The 22149-nt window shown below is 41.6% G+C and overlaps 2 protein-coding genes across 4 annotated transcripts in view; both read right to left on the bottom strand.

Annotated features, from left to right (window-relative positions):
* Positions 1-22149, bottom strand: part of RABGAP1 (RAB GTPase activating protein 1) — a 75507-nt gene that overhangs the window by 20090 nt on the left and 33268 nt on the right. The window lies entirely within an intron of this gene.
* On the bottom strand, positions 5036-17104 carry GPR21 (G protein-coupled receptor 21). The gene is made up of 2 exons (XM_069771236.1): positions 17009-17104; positions 5036-16485 (listed from the first exon to the last, which is right to left on the bottom strand). Exon 2 carries the CDS (start codon positions 16111-16113, stop codon positions 15067-15069), a length of 1047 nt encoding a protein of 348 aa, XP_069627337.1. The 5' UTR covers positions 16114-16485; positions 17009-17104; the 3' UTR covers positions 5036-15066.

Below are 22149 nucleotides of genomic sequence, written 5' to 3'. Positions count from 1 at the left end.
TGCTCTCATGCAATCAGTTTCAGATGCCTTAGACATTTGGAAAGCTCGACAATAACAAATAGCATACAATTAAGAAAACCAGTAAATGTGAACAATGGACCAAAGAGACCAATTGGAAGAAACACCACGAAAGTTTGCATCAAGGGCAAGTCCTATACAAAAGGCAGTGAAAACTCCTGGTAGAGATGAAAGGAATTTGACAAAGCATAACAATTAAATACAGTAAACAATAAAAGCTTAGGACCTTTTCCTCCTGACTTTTGAGTGATTTAAACACCAAAGGATCTCTGTGAAATCAGCTGGCAATACTGGCCTCAAATAGCCCACCTTATTAGGAATTGTAAGTATTGCTGAGGATGGCTTAGAAGGAATCCTAGTCCTACTTTGGAGAAATATCCAGAAAAAAAGTTTCCAGAATATAGAAGGAAGAGGTTTGTGTCAGGGACATCATGAGAAACCATAAGCATTTATGAACAATGTCCAGCTTAACCTGATTTGCCCTCAACCACAGATACACATTTCGAATGGGAAAATAAGCAGGTGCCATTCCCACACTGAGGTCTTCTCAGTTCTCTGTCAATATTAGACATGTGACTGAGATGTTCTGATCCATCTCATTCAGTTCAGTTTGAAACTATTTCTAGTGTAGTCATTTAAGCCAGAGCTTGTCACACTGCAAGGAAAAGTATCCTTTGGAAACAGAAAAAACTGCTCCCCCTCATTAGCAAATGAAATTTGCTTATTTAGGAAGCCAGTGGAAACAGCTCATATACATCATACCTCCTCCTTTAATTCAGAAAACAACAGTAAGAAATATGTATTTTAAAACCACACACCAAAAAGTGACACAAATGCAAAAATTTCTAACCGGGCACACAGAAAATAGCTGTCAAAAGATTTGATGCAGTTCCCAAAACCTTTACTTTACAAGGAACATTTATGCAAATTGGAAGATTAAGCAGCTTCTTCCATGTAGATGGAAATGGGTTGCTGAAAGAGGCTGTAAAGTCTCCATCATCACAGGTGTTCAAGACTCAACTCAACAGGGCTGTGAGCAACCTGATCTGGTAAGACCTGCTTTGAGCAGAGGGTTGGACTAGATGACCTCCAGAAGTCCCTTCCAACCTAAGTTATTCTATGATTAGCATACAACAGAAATCACTCATTCAAGCTATCTTTAAATCACTTAATTTACCCAGCATGTGATAGGCAATTTTAGTGTGTCTTTTGAATCTGAAATTGTGCTCACCATATTGAATTAAAAAATCTGAATTGACCTCTACAATTTCAGAACTATTTCTACAATTTTATGCCACATTTTATAATTTCTGATTAATAAATGTGTTTCACCATAATGTCTTGTACCTTTTGAGGCAGTCGTGACCCAGCTGTTATCTAGCTGATTATTATAACCATTGCTATTACCTAAATAAAACAGAAAAAAAGCCCTCTGTTTGTCTGTAGGTATTTCTTTTTGCCTGTGATTGGTCCCTCTTTCCACTACCTAAAAGATTACTTTCCTGGGCAGGTAATGAGACCAAGAGCTCCTTGGTAGTGGGAATCATCTGAAAAGATGCCACAACAATCATTAAGAAACGATTGCTAGTGAAAGGGTCAAAGGTTCCCTTGTTAGGTGGCTTCCCTGGCAATGACTGAACACACAAAGCCAGTCTTCTTCACATGTGAGATTACCATGTAACAGTGTCCAGGTTAACATACAAGATGCTCTGCAGAAGCAAAACAGAAAAGATTTTTTTATTTTAAAAAAAGTTTTACTATATCCAAATAACCCATGTTTCTGTTTGACAAAGGGAAAAAAGGTGAGAAGTAAAATAGATCGTAAAAAAGTACATTATATAATCAGTGTGAAGATCATTAAATATATCTTTTTGTTGATCTTCTTCACAAAACGATTTTGCAAACAAGAACAAAATTACCACAGTGTGCTTGTTTTCTCTTCTGACTTTAGTCCAAGGTTAATGCTCCTCTCTGTGGCTTAATACAGACATCTCATTAGGAAAGCATTACACTGCTGTTAGAATCAAGTTACTGGATTGTTTTGGAAATCATATCAAAACTACTGTTCAGCATTTCAATTTGATAATAATTAACATGCTAAAGTGGTCCGCCTCATTATAAGGAAATTGGAAACAAACAAAATCCAATGCTAAATAAATGTCATATAAATAAAAGCCTTTTAAGTCAACAAAGACAAGTACAATAAAGGCTGGCTATTAGCTTCAGCTAGTTTTGCAAGTAGAGAGAGACAATGTTCAGAAACAATTCTGAAACCTTTAAAGGATGCGAATATAGTCTTGGTGATAACATTCTTAAAAGTTTGCAAGACTAAATTAAAGTACTCTGCTTTGCAGGAGCACAGGTACTGTTCACTGCTAATAGCAATTTGTGGTACCAAACAAGCGAGTTTCCTGAGTGTTACCTGTGTTCTGCTGCAATGGCAAAATAATCTTAAATCCACTTGCCTTTATTCCACTTATTTAATAGCTAAGACCAAAGCATCTTGTTGGAAACTCTTAGGATAGACTTCTCAAACAAATCAGTCATTGTGGCTAAAAAGAACTAATTAGTGGTCTCTCTCTGGCTTTGCGTGACTTGTTCAGCACTTGACTCCTATGTTTCAGTACAATTCTTCCAAGTAATCTGTAACGCTAGTTCCTGCAGCTGAAACATAGCTTGGGGAGAGAAAAATTAACGGAAATGATAAGGTTTAAAAAATGTTTTTCAATCCCTGGCTTTGAAATCTCCCCATTAGTACAAACTGCTGCAATCCAAGCATTGTGTAACCTTTTCTTTACTCCTATTTTTATACCTTGCTGTGAGAATTGGCTCAATGGGCAATTTCTCATGCTTTCAGGGGACTGGGAACTGAAGGAAACCCTTCTGAACCCACACCCTTCACAAACTGGGATTGAAAAATAGAAAGCTAAGAATGACAGGAAGAAAAAGAAAGTAATAAAGAAAACAGAATGGAAAACAGCCATGAGAACTGAGGCAAGTGTAGTGAAGATTAAAATTCTCACAACAGTTCACTGCTCTGAAGGAAAGCAGGAAAATGTAGATGCTCAGACTAAGAACATACCCTTCCTCCCTCTTTTTTATGCGCTTTAAAATATATGGGGAGTTATACTGAAACCTTTCTCTACAGTTGACTTAAAAAGAAACTACATGAGTAATTATGGAAACCAGGACACAGTCCAGTAGATAAAAGCTCATCTATTATACCAGCCTGTATATAAAAGCATATTGGTTCCCACCTCCTAAACTGTACACACTTAAAAGACATTTTCCTTGTATTTTTGTGATCTTCCAGGGACCTTCACAGGATTTGCAAACCATATCATGCAGTTACAACCTCGATCAACATCTTCAGACTGAGACTGTGTTACTTTAGAAGCTCTTTCTGTAGCTTAAGCCACAAGTAAAAGACATGGAACAGCTGGAATTCCTAGTACCTCTTCATGGGGCTGATGTACTTGCAGTTTTCAGCAGCTCAGGTTTATTCCTCATAATCCCCTACATAAATCCAAGAGGATGAAGAAGCAGCAGCAAAGAATTGCTGAAGGGACCAAATCTGTGATAAAAGAACCTGCAATAGTAAGTCTCCAGAGAAGCAGAGGAAGTTGCCTGCTGGAAATGGCTTGCCACACAAAGATCAACTCCAGCCGCACCAGGCTACTGGAGAAATCTGATGGGGGCATAAAACATCAAGCCTTTACCTAGACACAGGCTGACTTCAAAAACAATATAAAAATTGAAAAATTGTGAGGTCCAAACTTCAAATTCCTCCCTGCCCCCACCCCAGAATTATTCAAAATATGGAAGTTTGCTCACTGGGGTGAGTTATCTGACACACTCACCACAAAAAACCCAAAACTCTGCTTGATTCTCGCTCTTGCCACAATGGCACTGATTTTCACATTGCAATTATTTCTTAGGAGGGTCCCACTGACTTTGCAAGGATTTTGTCACACGGTCAGAGATTACTGTGAGAAGGGTCTATAGACTCAATCAGTCAGTGGAATTTTACCTGCTTTGCCCAGGGTCAGATCAGCACAGGGCATGTTTTTGCAATGCAACTCTGTGCAAGGCACAGACAAGCCATTCAAGAGAGTACCAAAAGCCAGCTGACAGCTTTCAGCAGTTGCAACAAGCAGAAAAAGCCAAAACTCTCTGTAACTTTCATGGGCAGTAACAAGGGTAATATTACACAATGGGGATAAGTTATTTTCAGCAGATCTGTACATTTTAAGTACATCCAAAAATATTAAAAGGTCTTTCGATAGCTATTTTCAATGTTAGTAGGATACCATGTCAGCAGGTCTATTTTGCAGGTTGATGGCATTCCCAAGATTACTTTTAATAAGCAATATTTACACTGACTTTTACACAGAGGGCATTTCCTGCATTTGTCTTCAGCCAAACCACTGTGAGAAGGTTTTGGTAAGAAGAATTACACCTGTTACTGAGACCTTAAGGAAGTATCACAAAACCCACTTTCAAAGCAATGTACTTGTTAACTTCTCACAAGAAACGCTGCCTGCAGAATGTAAGCGTTACCTGGAGTTAGCACTTACCAAGAACATTCACAAATAAATAGTATTTGTGGAAAAAAAACCTGAATAATTTAGATGAATTCAGAATGGTTAGACAGTTGCAATTTGATACAATAGTGCATTGATACAGCATACTTTCAGTCCAAATATGGCAATATAGTGCAATTCTAAAAATAAAAGTGAATCCCTTGTGATATCTAGCCCTTTCGCTGTGTTCGTTTCCTTTTAGGGCTCAAGTTTCCCACAGGAAAATTATAGAGGCAAGTTTGCCTACAGTGCCCTACATCATGTATGGATAAAACATAAACAAAACGCATGCTGGAAGGTTTTCCTGCTCTTGGCAATTACGTACAAGCCAGACTATTTAGAGCAATCAAGATAAGAGGAAAAAAAAATCCACCCACTCCCAAAGAACACACCTTTATCAACACAGTTACATAAAAGTCATCCGAGACAAGACGTGAAAACATGTGACGTATCATTTATTTCTTAAATGTATTTATGATCCATTCAGACCTTTCAAATAAAGTGTACAAGTGCATTTCAGAATAAAAAACTACACTCTTCACACAGCTCCGTAGAACACTACATTTCATCAAGAAACTTGAAGCAAAAACTTCCTATTAAACCACCCATGCATCCTTTGGCTACAATAATATCACTGATCAACAAGTACTGCTATTCAATTCTGAGTTTCCCTTTAAAGAGAAGGAGCATCCTAAAATATGCTACCCCTTCCAGAGACCTCTCTTTAAAGAGAGAATATTAAATAAATTAGCTAGGCTTTTAGGCAAAACAGTAAGGCTACTTAGTACTGTTGATGCATGATCCATATATTTGGAGAACAGGCAATCCTAGGCTATGTGAAATGCGTCAACAGCCCTTGAAATTTTAGTAGTATCAAGATTACATCAATCCAGAACAAACGGCAGACAAAATGTAACCAGTGGAACAATCACTGAAAAATGTGCAGTTTCTCTTAGGATGGGAAGTGCTGATAACAGATTCAGAAAAGTGTTTATAAAATTCGCTAAGAACCACACTGACATTCTTAAAATTACATATTGTACAAAGCCCTAAACTGTATGACTGTACAATTACTACCGTGCTAAGTTGCTTGTTTTAAAACACATACATACACATATAAATAAAATACATATATATGTGTATTCCAAAACAATCAATTTAACACGGCAGTAATTGTACAGTCACACAGTACACACATATATATGTATGTACATCTACAGCAAAAAGGAAACAAGCCAAGAGATGTATGACACAGCTGGGTTACAGATCATCTCAAAGGGAATAATACATTTCTTTGAGTTTTAATAGCTCATAGCAAAATTACCTCTTGGAAATAATTATGCAAAGATTTAGAATCAGATATTTACATGCTTCCAATTTATCTAGTTCCATTTAATATTTAAAAATACGTAAGTATTATTTTAAATCAGTAACATTTGTCATTTTTGGCTCAACTGTAGTTTTTTTTATTATTAGTATTAGTTGAAAAATCAGCTACAGAAATGTCTATTAAAACGATGGGGTAGAAGCACCCCTCTCCCCTGTATTTTAACAACAATTCTGAGTTGGCACAAAATAAGTCATTCTGGAGCCACAACAATAACTCTTCCTCAGCTGCCTTGCATATCAAAACACCCATCTTCACCATCTCCCCCTTCCCCCACAGAGCACAAAACAGAGCAAACCCAGGCATAGATGAGGAACATCGAGGAGCCCAGAGTGGCACCCTGATACTCCCCATCGTGTCAGAATTAAACACAGCATTAGAGAGTCTTAAGGGTTGGATTGCCTCTAATTCACCTGTTTGCTTTTCTAATCTGCTTTGGTGGATTTTCTTCCATAGTTCTTCATAGCAGGGGTTTCACACTCACACCTCTTTCTCATCTTTTAATACGAAACAATTTCCAGCATTTAAAGGCGCACAAAGTCCTTACAAACACACATATACACATTCTTACCTGTGATTTTGTCTATTCTTGGCCTTTTCACTGACACTCAGGAAAAAACTACCAGTTGCAACACTACTCCTGTAAGGAGCTGGACTGTCTCCCGAACAAAACTCCTCGTAACGACCCTCTGACAAATGTCACATCTCCACAGAACACAGTGAAATAATGTCACCAGTGGCTTCTGCTGTCCCAGTTACTGTGAAGGCGCAAGGAGACAGGTGGGACACAAGGAAAAGCAAGCATCCTTTAAAGTAAGATTGCTCCGCTGTATTTCGTTCAGCAAAGCAACCTAAAAGCACATGCACGCATAGCTTCCCATGCTTGCAGTTTAATTGTAAACAGCATGTGAAAAAAAAACAATTAAAAAAGGTAATAATACAACTTTGAAATCCCTGAAGAAAAGACATACCCACGAGTATTAAGAACAGTAAAAAAGCTCATCATTAGCAATTGCAAACTCGTTTCCATCCTGTTGCATTCATTAGAGGAATACAAAATTGAATCTAGTGTTTACATGCTAGAATTACAATAGAAACTAGATTTCAAAGGTTACACATGGAGAGAAATTTATCAGCATAGGAACTTGCAAAACACTGTGCTGTACAGCATTTCTAAAGACATAAGTCTGTGAAGACAATATACGCGATTGCAAATCCTTTCAGACAGTTCAAAAGCATGGCTGGAGGTAATGCTGCTTCCTGTTATCTGAAAGGATTAACTGCACCATTATTTTTAGTAGGTTTTAATGACAACAATTTAACCTCAAGAAATACCTAACCCCTCAAAAACTGAGGTGATCAGAAACATACAGGTACCTTACAGCCCTCAGGGTTTTATTTCTTTGTACACTAAACATCAATTCCTTTGACAGTATCTACAGAAAATGTTTTAAAAAATGTTTTTATGAAATACTTTAATACTCAGTAATGCTAATATTTAAAAATACTTCACAGTGTGGTACTAATGTAACTTCATAAAACGAGCAACTTGAGTTAGCTAAAGCTCAAAGCCTTACATTATATTAAAATAGTCCAAAGATTTCACACACACACACAAAATCACTAGCACTATAAATATACCTAAGCCACTTTAGTGCAAAGTCTGTTTTTGCTTCCCCTGACAAATCCCTCTACATTCCTGCCAGCATATTAAAATGTCATCTTTTACTAATCTAATTATTGATTTTCAAGGATTCATTTACAGTTGAAATCCCAGAAGAACTTTTTTCAATTTACCATAAAAGTAATGACTTGGTTTATTAAGCATTTGATTGCTTGTATCACGTGATCTTTGTAACATTTAAGAATGACTCACAAATGCACAGCAGGATTTGAGTTCATCTTTACAAGGAGCTACTTGAATTTAACATTTTAATTAAAGGATCTCCAGTAATGACCATCAGAGAGAAGCCAAAGCTTTGAATTACAAAATTGCTATCCTCGTCTTAAAAATTCATAAAAAGAAAGAAGCTGGAACAAAAAGTTCAGACTCCCTTCCCTCCTCCTAACCACCCACGGGTACCCTCATGCTGCATCTCAGGCGCTGTCTCATGCAAAGGAGCTGCCCAGGTGTAGCGCTCCTCCGCACAAGCAGCAATTGCTAACTTCAAAAACGTGTTTGTCTATCTAAACCCAGATTCTAAATATAACCTAAAGCAATGTGCATCCGCTCAGCATTTCTAAAAACTTCTTAGCAAATAAAGCTACTGGTTATCAACCCATGTACAGGTAAAAGTCCCGCAGTGACCTGCCCTCCTGGTCTCTCCCCCGAGCAGAGCCTGCACCTCCTCTGATCAGCTCAGTGATCGTGACACTCCTCCCCAGTGTCTTCAGGACAAAACAAAGATTACTTCAATGACTTCTCTTTCTCAATTTAAGTAACCACAAATTCACTAGCTAGAGAATCAGTTTTGACTGGACAGATTGCTAAAGTACACCAGAGGCTGTAAATAAACAACCTGGATCAGGATATAGGAATGTAACTTAAATTAACGTTTTCATTAGCTGCTAAAGCTCAAGAGATGCAAATATGATATGGGTAAAATCCACAAACACTTCCATTTGCAACCACCACTAAATGCATGTAGAGCAGACACAGACTGTGGCTTGTTTTAAACCCTGCAATGGGAATAAAAACCGAAAGGTGACAGAAGTCCGTATTGAGCAGAGAACCATCAGCAAAGCTGCCTGCATAAGCAAAACGTTGTGTCACAGACAAAAAACCTGAAAAGCTGACTAAACAAACCATACCACATCAGATTATTTCCCTATTGCTGGAACACTTCAGATGGTCAACCACGACACCAACTGGTATTATCCCATTTTACCTGCACTGAAACGGAGGGGCTGGATCGCCACTCCAGGTCTGAAGGGAATCTGGTGCGGGAGACCCGAGGCTCAGGAGAGCTGCCTTCACAGTGCAGCAAAGCAAAAGCAAAAAGGTTAATTAAACTCCATCTTTTAAAAAAACGTATTGTAAAGAATATGACCCAAACTAAATACTCCATTGTTTTGGCAGAACTGCAATTTACACCCTACCATCAGCTCAGGCACAGCTGTCCAGTGGGTTTCCTTTGTTTGTTTACACTGGCCACAACTTTCAGTTTCTTTCTCTAAATACAACTGCATCTGGTTTTACACATGCTAAATTTTAACTTTGAAGAGCTATCCTCTTCCCAAAACATTTTACATACCTAGTTTTAGTATTAAATTGTCTGCCTTTGCTTATATGCAGGAAATGTCTTTCAAAGTGGTACCTCCGCAATGCACAGGCAATAAGGGAAATAACAACCGAGAAGCTTTAAGATGTTGGCCTCCAGAAGTCAGAACACTTCTCTTCTAGTGCAAAATGGGTTGTTTCCATGATGGGGGATTCTCCCATCATCCTAAAGGAAGGGCTGTTTACTTTGATGGAGACAGTCTGTAAAACCTGATGGCCCAGCGGTCTGACCAGCTGTGGCTTATCCCAAGGTCTAACCTGACCTCAGCCAAATGTATTTCAAGCCCACACAATTATGAAGTCTTAGGGGTCCCAAAGTGACTAACAGATCTAATATATTGACCTGAGACCACAGCCACATACAAACAGTATCCATAGTATAAAGAATACAAAAGATAAAAAAAAGCCCCATGTTAACCATGCTCTCTAGAGCTCTGAATTTCCACAACAGGAATGGAAAGAGAAGAGCAGAAAAGAGACTGAAAGAAACAGGCCAGCTCGGACAGCAGGGAAGAAGCACAGCTTCACCAGGAGAAGAAACGGACTCGGCATTTCTCCACCGCCGTCACGCCCCAGCCTTTCCCCTCCTGGAAGCCTCAACAGAACAACCCCAGCATTTGCGAAGTGTCCACTCCTTTAAGTTGCGTAAGGGAAGACAGCTACTCTTCCCCCATTTAAGTATAAAAACCACGGAGGCCTTTATACCTCTTGGATCTCAGCAGAACACCAGTTACAAACGTGTGCTTTGCCAACTTCAGATAGTGTTGGTAGTGAGGTAAAATCCAAGTTTATCTTGAATGACACCACAGAAAGGATGTGTCGTCCTATTCTGCAAAGTCATAGAAGGGAAGAAAAAGGTTTCTAAAGTAAACAAAATAACAGCCAGGTCAGGCAAACGTTTTAGGCAGGTGCTTCAAGTAGCCAGAACCAAAAATGTGTTAAAACAACAACAAAAGCCCTCCAAATCTTTCACCTCCTCTTCTCAAATTAAAATTACCTACAGGAGATTTAAAAAAAAATTTTTAAATGCACCTTCTGTTTGTAATGTCTAAAGGTAGACTCCTATGCTCAGATATTAGTTCCTAAATATGTTTTTTAAAGCACTGACCTGAATTAGAAATAAAAGTTCTGTCAGCTTCAAACCCTGATGTGGAGTAAGATCAGACTGAAACATTTCAGACTTCCTGACTCGTGAAGGTTCAGTACGTCTGTTATCATCACAGCAGTTGGTAATGCCACAATAAATATTGAAAAATCTGCTTTTTAAATTTGCATACTGAATGTTTCCATCTCACATCACATACAGGCCTTGGAAATACCTTTTTCAGAAGAGACAAGCTGCTGAAATTCAGGACTTCTTACAGGTAAAACCTTTATACGAGCAGGAAAGGAACAATGCCATAGAGATGCAGCACGAGACTGAAATTTGGAAATTCTCATGAGTCTGCTGCAAGAAAGATTCTTTGCGCAACCTCATGCTACTCTTGCGATTCTCTGTGCCTTGGTACTTTGTACCACTTTCTTCTTGTCAAAGATTTGTGACAAATATTCAAGACTGCCCCTTGGCACTCTGACGCTGAGCCATGTCAGAATTCCAACTAGCAGAAACAAATTTCTGAGTGATAAGAAGCTTAAAAACAAGTACAAAACCCCTAACAGCACAGAAAGACTGTAGAAACTAGTAACATTTAATTAAAAAAAAAAATAACTAGATAACAGCAAAACTTTTGTTTCACACAAATGGTATCTGTTGAGTTAAAAAATACTGTCACTTGATTGGAGATTGTAAAAATAAAAATATTTCATAGAGTTTTCTCTCAGTCTATTTGGAAAATGACAATAATCACAAGCTAAACTTCCAGTAAACTTTAAAAAAAAAATAAATAAAAAAATCAAGAGTTCTAGATGAAGCAAATTATCACCTTCTGAGAAGTTGTATATATAGAAATCCTTCCCAAGGTACTAGAAACATGCCACTGAATTGCATCCTGCAAATTGAACCTTCTAGCAGCTTTATTTGAAAGTGAGGCAGACAACCTTAATAAAAAAAAAATTTAAAAATTATAGTCTGAGATGGAACTTCAAAATTAGTTCACTTAATCGTATCACAACACAATTTTTATGAAGATGTAATTTGATTTCTATATTCTCCTTGGTGTGGCATTTATCTGTGCAATGCTCTTGATACCAATTCCTAAAGCACCAGGCACACTCGGATAAAAATATAGCCAAAAAAGGATCAGTTTCATAAGTACAATGATGAAAGTGATCCAACTGGAAAGTTTGCTGCCTAACAATTCATAGCACAGATTGTGATGAAAAGGACTACTGTGCCTCACGTTAACTATATGACAAAGGATGTTAAATGGACTGCTGAGCAAACAAGGTAATACATTTCAAAATTATTTCTTCCACAGCTGACATGGTGAACAAGATTCACCTCCATGCAATTTCACTGGAGACAACAGACTCAAACATTATGAATACCTAATCTAATCACATACAAACCTAGATCAACATTAAATTAGAGAAAAAAAGTAATTTAAATTTTCTTTAAAAAAATCAATAAATTAACACAGACAAAAAAAAGAAATATTTGACACTAAACTACTGAGGCAACATTTAAAAGTTTCTGTAAAAACACCAGATGAAACTTGAATGCATCAATTGGCTGCAGCTCCTCTCCGTCCTCATCTGTTGGAGACTTCCAGATTCTGATTTTCACCTCTCACGAAAATCATCTGAGCTGATGAAGACTTTGAGATGAGTAAGGCAACTGAACAAAAGCCTGGCTGTTAGGAATGTTATAACTGAACCTTAGCTGCAAAGCAACAACAGCTGCAAGCATGCATCTGCATCTGTAACAACCACTACACTTGAAGTACAATTCTAGGCTCATAGCTGAAGTAGCAACTGCTTCATCTCGAGTTAAATCTCTATGCCATGATGTAGACCCCTCACCACTTTTTAAAATTTTCCATATTCTCAAAAACTAGCACACAATGCTCCTATATAAACCCTCTATCCATGCCATGGGGGGGGGGGGGGGGGGGGGGGGGAAGGCAGTCTTTGCTCTCCAGCTTCCACTTAAACCTGAAACTGCCATTTTGGGGGTTTTAGGCCCTAGCAGATTCTTTTCTTCTACTAAATTTAACCAAATGCTATTTCAATGATAGATTGCATCACTTCAAAGACTTGGAAATGTTAGATAAGGTGAAGAGTCAGAGAAAAGCTATTGGGAGTTTACCTGAGAGGCTGTTCCAAAAATATCACACACACACACTTTGATATGGGTGACTAAAGCCCTTAAACTGTTCCCCAAAGCCCACCTTTGCCATAATACCTACAAAACACTTGAGAACAATTAGCCAGCTGATGTGCTGTGAGCTTATTATACCATTTATAAATGACTCACTACACCCTTCCACTTCGCTCCCCCCACAGCTGTCTGTACCTCTAACCAAAATTCAGACTGCAAGAGCTCTGCAGAACAAATCACCTTTATCCTGTCTGTAAAGGATCACAGCGCAAGCCCTGGCTCTAGACACGGTCTTATTACAAAAGATAACAAGAAATGTTGTGAAGGCATCAGGGTTTAGACAACCTTTGTTCTTAAAATTTCAGATGAACTAAGGAGGAAGTTTATCTTGAGAGGTTTGGACTACGGATGAAATAAGTTGAAAGCAGACCAAGATACGACTTAAATGCGCTTTGTAACAGGGCTCTCAAACCAAAACTAGGCAGCAATAGCAGGGGGTTCTGCCCCATCCTCCCCAGGAACAGGTATACACACATATCCATAAGAGGAACGCATGTCTATCATCTGTGAGTGCTGACAAGTACAAGCCATGCCAGGAGTGCTTCATCCTGCTGCTCTCCCTTTTCTTCGCTGTTTCCTCACTGGCAGCCTCACAAGACTGTACCGGAGTTAACGTGGATGGGCAGCAAGCGGGATGGTTCGTAGCAATCATCACACGTGACAGGACAGAGACACAACCTGTTATCCTCCAGAGCAAAGCACGGAAGGTAAGAGGCTGGGGCTCACAGCGGACCAGAGAGGAGGGTATGTGTATGCTTGCGGGAGGGACAAGGTAGAGTACTAAAAAGAGGATGGTCTTGATCTATCACAACAGCAGACCTGGAACCATTGAACAAAAATAGAGAGTCTTCCCTTTGGCCAAGAGAATTACCCCAATCCTAAAAAAAATTAGATTACTTTTCCCTACTATTTTTTCATTCCCACTATGACTAACAGAACACACCAGCTATAACACACGAGCTCACAGAATTCCCCAGGCTCACAGCAGTCCAATGCACCGACTGGAAGCACAATGACAGAAGCGAACTGCGGACTGTCACGGTGTATAACGTGCTCTCAGACCAGAGGTGTGGCGGGGGGGGATATCCCTGTACCAGGGATAGGGTGAGATAAGACGATGCAGACTGTAATCCATTATTACAGGAATACTTGGTTCACTTTCATTTTCCAATATGGCATCAGTAAAAAGACAAGGATATTCTTCAGGAAAAACTAACCAATTTGAGGGCCATACTGCCTTCTTAACAGCATTACAGTTCTCAAAAATTTTTTATCTAAGCTAGCTTGAAAAAGCTGTGGTCAATGAGATTTTTTTTCTCAGATACTGACTTTGACCAGTTAGATACGCGTTTGCCAACAGGATTTAGCTCCTGCTATATTCAAACCATCTTTAATCCCACGAAGGCTAAAGAAAAATGTCTCTAATTTAGCTCTGTGCACTTAGGAATAACTCAAATACTACAGTTAAATTTACAACATAGTTCCCTTAGCTGTTTAGAAGGCAATTGTTTTCTTTCCTTTCCCCTTAAGTTCTAGTATGTAAAATATCAGAAGAATTTAGATTAAAAAAAAAAAAGGGGGGGAACATGTTATTTTTAAAGTTGTTCTTGAGAAAATTTCCACATACAAAACCATGGCATTTCTCCACTGGTTTGAGAATAATTTTCACATGTTGGCATCATCCTCGAGTGGCTGCCACAACTCTGGTATCATAAAGCGACATGTATTTTCTCTTAGCTTATCAAAACACGTTTTATTTAACTGCTAAATTTGGTCTGATCCAAGTTTTTCTTCTTACTTCACAACAAACAGGAAAATGCAGATGCCGTACTCTGATCGCACACATGCATCCTACCAGAGAAATGGGGCATGGAAGCCAGATCAGTCCTTCTAAGCGTATGACTGTTCAGATCACATCGCTGCACTCATGGCTCAATAAGACCCTAAGTTCACACTAAAATGTTCACATTGTTCACTACTGTTCTAAAAGTCCTGTCTAGGTAGCACTGAAAAACAAATTGTTTGGCCCCTTCCGTTATGAAGCTGGAACATTGTGTCAATATACTTTGGCATATATTAAAAAATCCCTGTAATATACCATATACTGTGACATTTCCACTTCAGATCTATCATTTACATGTGAAGCACGAATCTCAAAAGAACCTAGTAAAGCTGTAAGAAAGACTACATTTTGCCGAAGCTCTCAGACACCCACTCCATTCAGTCACACCAGCTGGAGAGGTAAGTGTCAAGATACAGCTTTATTCTTAAAAATGAATATGGAGGTGAAACTCCACAGCCTCCTCCACAGCAATAATTTTTTAAAGTGAAACCACAATGATATGTGCTCCTGATTCTTCTATGTCAGCAGCATTTCTCAGAAACCTTTTTGCAAATCTGGACATCTTAAAATCATATTTAACTTATTTTGCAATTTACGGAATTGTCCCTGCACTTTCCAGTCCAGCTGATAGGCGTCTTAGACATGACATCCATTGGAAGATCTTTTACTCCTAGAGGTAGAGGAGTCCTTAGCTACCCTCTGTCTAGCGCAAGAGGCACAAATAGCCCCCGAGAGACGCTTAAGTCCCTTCTGAAAGACACTGTTGGAGAGACTGTAAATGACACAGTTGCAGAAACTGTTGCTAATGGCAAGCCAAGTGGTCAAGAAGGATGCAACGCGGTTACTATAGACATTGGAGCTCTCCAGCAGAAAATAGATTATGTAGGGCAACCAGAGGATGTAGAAGACACTGGTGATGCGGAAAAGAACCATGGCATAGCGCTTGTCCGGGCAGGGCTGTGCCTCCCCAGCCTCGCCATCCTGAGAGCTGAAGCGCACTCGCCTCTCGTTGATCTCCTTGGTGTGCTGCTGGCAGATGCGGAAGATGTTGAAGTAAGTGAAGCAGACGATGAAAGCAGCCGGGGCATAGAGCATCACCACAATGAAGAGGGTAAAATAGGGATCGGTGCTCCAGGAATTGGCACACCACTGAAACACATCCCCGTGATATCCAGGCTTTCCCCAGTGAAAGGAGGGTAAGAAGACCAGGCAGGAGTACAGCCAAATGATCAGTATGCAGATTCGAAGTCTCCACGGGGTAACCAGCGTGTTGTAGGTCAGCGGCTTCGTGATGGCAATGTATCTGTCAATGCTAATGCATGCCAAAGAGGCCATGGAGACGCTCTTCAGCACTGACACCACATAACCAAAGATTTGGCAAACCAAGGACTCACTTAAAACAATAGGGTAGTGCAGCAGAGACAAAGAAGGCACCAGACAGCTCACGCCCACCAGGAGGTCAGCATACGCCATAGTCTGGATAAAGTAGCTGGTGGTGTGGTGGTTCAGCAGAGGTGCACAGTGAAAGACAAATATCACGATAATGTTGCCCGAAATAATCAGCACCATGAGGAACACAATAACAACCACTTCCAGGAGGCAAAAATTGATGGTCTCCAGATAGCTAATGGCCAGGAGACAGAACGGCCGGCCACTCTGGTTGCCAACCAAAGAGGAGTTCATCTTGAGCACTGCAGTGATCTCTCTACTTCATGCTCCTGCCTGCTGCCTGCAGCCACTCCAGGCAGCTGCTGTCATTGCAGCTGGTGCCGTGTGTGCAGCAATGTCAAAACCCGAGCGCCGGTCCCCAGGGCTGCTCCAGATGCTGCTGCTGTGCATTGTCTGCAGCACAATTCCCCTTTAAATCCGGCTCCCCGCCGCTACCGGTGCACCGGGACCCAGCAGCAGTCATGTCAGCAACTTCACACACGCACACGGCAGAGGGCTGCTATTCCAGCCCTCCCGGGTGGGCTGCCTCGCCGAGGAGGGATGAGGGGCTGGGGGGAAGAGGGAGAAGGAACCTTCACCGAGTCAGGACGAGAGTCCTCCCGGAGGCTGACAGAAGAGAAGGGGGGAAAGTCTTTTTTACAGAACCGCCTCTCCCACCGCCCCCCCCGCGCTCCCTGCCACCTCCATCACCACCCCTCCTTCCCCACGCCCTGCTACGGCGCTTCCCCGCCGCCGCCTGCCCCCGCTCCCCGCCGGGGGCTCCCCGCTTCGCCTCCTTCTCCCCCTTCCCCACGCCCTCGGCCCGGGGCGCCGGGCTCCGGCCGGAGGGGCAGCGCTGGTGGTGGTGTTGGGGGGGGGGGGGGGTAAGGCTTTCCGGACAACAACCTCCCCGAAATTCCTGCCGCCGGCCATACGGGCGGAGGGATGCGCGGCGGAGGAGGGGGGTTCCAGCCCCTTCTTCTCTCCTGGCTCCATTTTGCACGACGCTTTTGTTCGCCGCCTCTCCCGGACCGCGCCGCTCCGGCCCCCCCCCCCAGCCCCCCCCGCAGCCGCCGCCGCCCCCCCTTCCTCCTCTCCCCAGCCCGCCCCGGGGCCGCAGCCCCGTCCCCGCCGCCCCCCGGTCCCCTACCTGCCGCAGGGGAACAAAAGCCCGGCAGCATCCCCGGCCGAGCGCCGGCACTGGCGGCGTGTGCTCCGGCCGCGGCGATGCGGAGCCGGGGCGGGGGGAGGCGGGGAGGAAGGGGAGGGAGGCGGGCAGGAGCGCGGAGGAGGGCGCGGCGACGGCGGGGACCCGGAGGGGAACGGGGCCGCAGACACACCCCCCCCCCCCAGCTCCCCTCAGCCCCGGGCCGCCGGCGGGGAAGGGGAGCCCGGGAGCGCCGCGGGTGCAGCCTCGGAAATGCGGGTTTTCCACTCAAATCGGCGAAGTGGGGGGGGGGGGGGGGCGTTTTCAGGAGTGGCCGATGGCGGTAGGTGCCTCACCCGGCGCGACCCCGGGAGCAGCCGGGATAAACGAGGGGGTCGGCGGGCTCCGGAGTGGACAGCGGAGGAGGCAGGCTCTTCGCCGGCACACCCCGGTCCTGCAGACAGACAGACAGACGCACACCCACGCCCTGGTCCTGCAGACAGACAGACACCCACGCCCTGGTCCTGCAGACAGACAGACAGGCAGACAGACACCCACCGCACGCCCCTGCTCCTCCTCTCAGCACCTCTCCGAGCGGTGAATGACAACCGTCCGGGCAAGGACGTGAATTCAAGCGTCTGGTCGTCAATTAAGGCTTTTTCCATCGAGCCCTTTGGGGGAAATGCTTATTCTGGAATAAACGCTGTCTTTCCTAGGTGTAGTTTGTGTTGCTTAGGTCACGCTTGAAACCAAGGGCAAAGCTGAGAACCGTGTCCCACCATTAATCCAGATGTTGCTCCAGGTAGGTAAGCACCTCCTGCATACGTACACGCAAAACGCGCAAACCCCAACGGCATCGCTATCCCTGACAGCGCCCGAGACAACCTACACCGAACTAGAAAACACAATGACATTCCAGAGAGCAAACGCACAAGAAATTCACAACAGGGCACTTAAACTTGTATTCACACCATAAGCTAATACCATCACGCGTATTTAACCAGAAAATCCTCGTGGATGCATACAAGGCGAAGATGTCATAACAGGATACTGGTATCTTGTTGTTTGTCAAGAGCTTTTTACTCACTTGACATGCTGGAAAACACGTTCCCGTGGTATGTGGAAGCTCATTCTCTGACCCGGATACCAGACTGCTCCACTGCCATGGCTCAGGACAGGCCCAACGCCACGGGAATTGGTCTTTGAACTGATCAGACCAGTAAGAGTCTGGAGTGAGGCTCTTCAGCAATTAAAGTCCTTTTGTCAAAAATGAAAGCATGCAACTGGCATCCTTACAAACGTTAAGTCCACACGCTGAATTCAACTGATACCAACGAACCCAAGGTTTCAGTTAACCTAAGCTAAACATTTATTATTCTGTGGGATGCCTAATGAAAACGAATTGCGGCCAAAGGGCTAGATCTCAAAGCAATCACGCTACAACACTGGGGATTTTAGCTGACCTCTAAGTAGAAAAAAACATTTTATGATACACTTGTGTTGGTCAAAAATCTGTGCTGGACAACAGCATGACTTGGCAGATTTTTAGTCTGCCTTGTGCAAAAGCCTGAAAACAAAAACTTGGTTTTTCCCACCCTATCTTAAACCCAAACAAGATCCCTTTACTATTGTCCTTCATTTTCATTGTAATTTATGGCATTTCTACTCATGGCAATTGAAGTACTAGAACTGTAGCTAGGAAACATAAACTTTGAATTAAATTTAGGAAAGGGCATTGTGGTTATACAAAAAACAAGCTATGATTGAATTACTGCTGGAGAAATGATCTCCTATCTTTCCAAAGGAGAGAATGATTTACATACCAATTGATTCAAATAGTATTTCTGGATCCTTAGGCATAAATAGACACATTATAAACATCCTCAAGAAAACAACATACATTGAACTTTAAATATATCTCAGATATATAAAAACAAGGTGGCATTGGAAATTGTGAGACTGACCAAAACAACATCTGGTTGCTGAAATTTCAAAACACAAGATGCACCGCCAAATCAAAAACTCCTCAATGTTTAGATTTTTATTAAAAGTACAAGCTTAACTCCTGTACAGCTGACAGGTATTTCTGTAGAAGAGAGACATTGTTTTTTTCCTTTAACTGACATTCTGTTGTTTCCCCAAAGCTGAGAGTAGTAACTCCATTCAAAGTTCATGCCAACTTAGTCCTGCTTGCTTAAAACACCCAAGCCCAAATGAGCAATATCTCAAGTTAATTCCCTTAAGCACCCCTGCACCAGAAGCCAAACCCAAGTGGCCAACAAAGGGTGTAAACTGCAACTGGAAGGTAAGTGGGCTGGAGATACACCTGCCTGCTACCCCAGCTCTCTGGCCAAGAGCACAACCAGCCTACCGAGAAGAACCACTTCTAAAAGACATTAAAACATGTGGTTCGGATGGCTGAGGTCTGTGAGAGATTGAAAATATTTCTGTATTGTAGAGACTTCTCCCACTCTATACTGTGAGACAATGCAACCTCATCTAAGACTATTAAAAGGTATTCAAGAAATCATTCAAAGTTACAACGAGAACTCTTGGGAAAACTACTGCTTGTAAAAGATAATTAAACTTTTATCACCACGTGATCAAAACTAATCAAACAAGGGATCTAGAGGTTCAGACAGACTGACAGCAAGGCTACATCATACTTCTTATACCGTGGTTCACAGACGTATGTTAGGTTTAATTTCAGTTGATTGTACACAATCGTGGCCCTTTGTACTCCTGAAAATTAAATGTATTCTTCTTAATTTATATGAACATATGGAAATGTCATTGTGATACAAGTGGAAAATAAGTGTTCACCACCCACAGCTAAAGTACTGTTACATTTTATGCCACTGATGAAGCAACACATTCAGTCAAATAATGGTAGTGACATTTTAATCTATTTCTTCATTAGAAACTAGTATCATTTGCACCAAGACAGATGAATAGATTTGGTAGAACTTCTGTGTACTGTAATCCTCTGCTCATGGAGACAAAAAAGTGGGAAGATTAGAAAATAGGTAACAAGTGTCCTGCTATAAGAAGAACTGGAACAAATTAATCTCTTACCAGGTCTACAATTTCTACCAGAAACGGTGACCCCAGGGTAACATCCCAGGATACTCCTTCTGCCACTGGATTATCTTTATTTTATTTTATTTGTGCCACAAGATGTCCCTCTCACATTGTAATGTTCTTAATATAGTGTATTTACCTGGTACAACAGTTCACTTTTTTTCCTTTTGACATTATTTCCTCCCACACAGACCTATATCCTTATTTTTTCCTCAATACTGTAAATGTCAGGTTCTTAAAATTTTGGTATTATGAAGTACTTCTCCACTGAGAAATCGCCACTGATCTGAGAGATTCAGTAATTGCATTAACACTTTTTAAAAACCTTGTCTGAAAAGTGGCTATTGTCTATTTTGCTTTGTAACATGATTTATTTTTTTTTTTAACCTGTGTGGCTCACTTTACACGTTTTCTACTCAACAATACTTTCCATCCACCTATGAGCGTCAAAAACATGAAGTATTTTTCCTGCAAGTGTCCATTAATACCTGGAGCAAGTCCCGATGTCTGTTTTTCTACCTTTCAGTGGCTGGAAGCTTGAAGATTAACAGCCGTAACCATGATTGCCAAAGTCCTACCAGGAACAGATGCCTCTCAAAGGGACTGTCTAGATCGTTTTACCTAGAGTTTGCTTTCTGTCCCCAGTAGGGACATGACCTTAATTCACTGGGCTGGCTTTCATCCACGCTCCCCACCACGAGCACAGCAATCTGGAGTTACTAAAAGCTTTATTACTGCACACAGATGGTGTGCAAATTCTCAAAAGTAATTTGTGGAAGCACCACAATGGTGAAGCTTAGACACTACCGCAATAACAAAAGCACAGAGTACAAAAAGCCAGCTACTATTTATCAAAGAAGTAAAGAGAAAATAATTAATAAATACAGTCATGATGACTAGAACGCAACAAGCACATCTTGAGGCACCAATGCGACACAATTTTTAATGTACAAGTCAGATTCAGGAAGAGACCTAGACACAGCCTTCACTGGTAGAACACAACAGAAGACATTTCCTTTTCAATCATTCAGTAGCCACACATCAACATTGAGCAAAAAACTACCCTTGCAGCAGTTAATTTGCAAAAGAAAGCAAAAAACACAGATTCACCAGGCACCAGGGGCCAGAACTGCACAGAAAAGCAAACACCAGAAGAAATACTGGGGCGCCTGCATCCAACACCCTGTGCACAAGGGGGAGAAAAAAAAAAAAAAAGTATCTCTGAAAGAGGCCAGAAGCTTTTGAAGCAGCTGTCAACACAGATCCTTATTAATTTGGGACTGTGCTGCCGCATGGGGTCATGAAAATGACAGAAATCAAATGCAGCTACAGGAACAGAGGTCAACATTAAGAGAGAAGGGGCACTGGATTTTGAGTACTCAAACAGGCTTACTGCATCTCACTACTTCCACTGAAGAGCAAAGGTTTTACATCAAGTCCTTGTGCTTCTGCACTACACCACAGCAGTTATTCTCAGATAAACCATTTTCAGTGCATGGTAATGCAAATAACTGCGTGCTTGCCAGAGAAGAATTTGTATTAGTGACATGCAAAACACGGCGAAGCATTACGAGGATGGTAAAGCGATGTATTATAAGGCACCCTTGCCTTCACAAAATCAACAAATTTATTTTTTCCCAGACACATTTTTCTCCTGTACATTGCTGCATATTGACTGTAACTGAGCTGCTATTTTAAAAGCAGTAAGAATTAGTCACATTCCAACTCCAAAATTATCAAGTAATCTATGAATGCAATGAAAATAAAAAATTAAGGCCAAAGTGCAGTCCAGCATTATTATACTGTTAGTATATACTATATACGATGGGTCTGCAAACATTCTCTTCCTGGGTCCTGAATTCATGTTCTCATCAGCCTCCCAAACAAACCTTGCATTCTTTGCCTATTCTTATCTTTAGTACTTCCTCACAGCCACTGATAACCTTTTTTGAAACCTTACACTTCTTCCACTGCCTGCAAATTGAAGAAATGGCAGCTCCACCGTGAACCAACCAAACATTTTTGCTCTCAAAGCACCAACCTTTGTCCATTCTACAGGAACA

Source organism: Haliaeetus albicilla, chromosome 26 (assembly GCF_947461875.1).
Source record: "Haliaeetus albicilla chromosome 26, bHalAlb1.1, whole genome shotgun sequence".
In the NCBI taxonomy this organism is placed as follows: Eukaryota; Metazoa; Chordata; class Aves; order Accipitriformes; family Accipitridae; genus Haliaeetus; species Haliaeetus albicilla.
This window is presented reverse-complemented; position numbering and strand designations above follow the sequence as displayed.

What these genes read in the sequence shown, in the direction of transcription:
- GPR21 (XM_069771236.1), bottom strand. Translation starts at nt 16,113, where the DNA reads ATGAACTCCTCTTTGGTTGGCAACCAGAGTGGCCGGCCGTTCTGTCTC.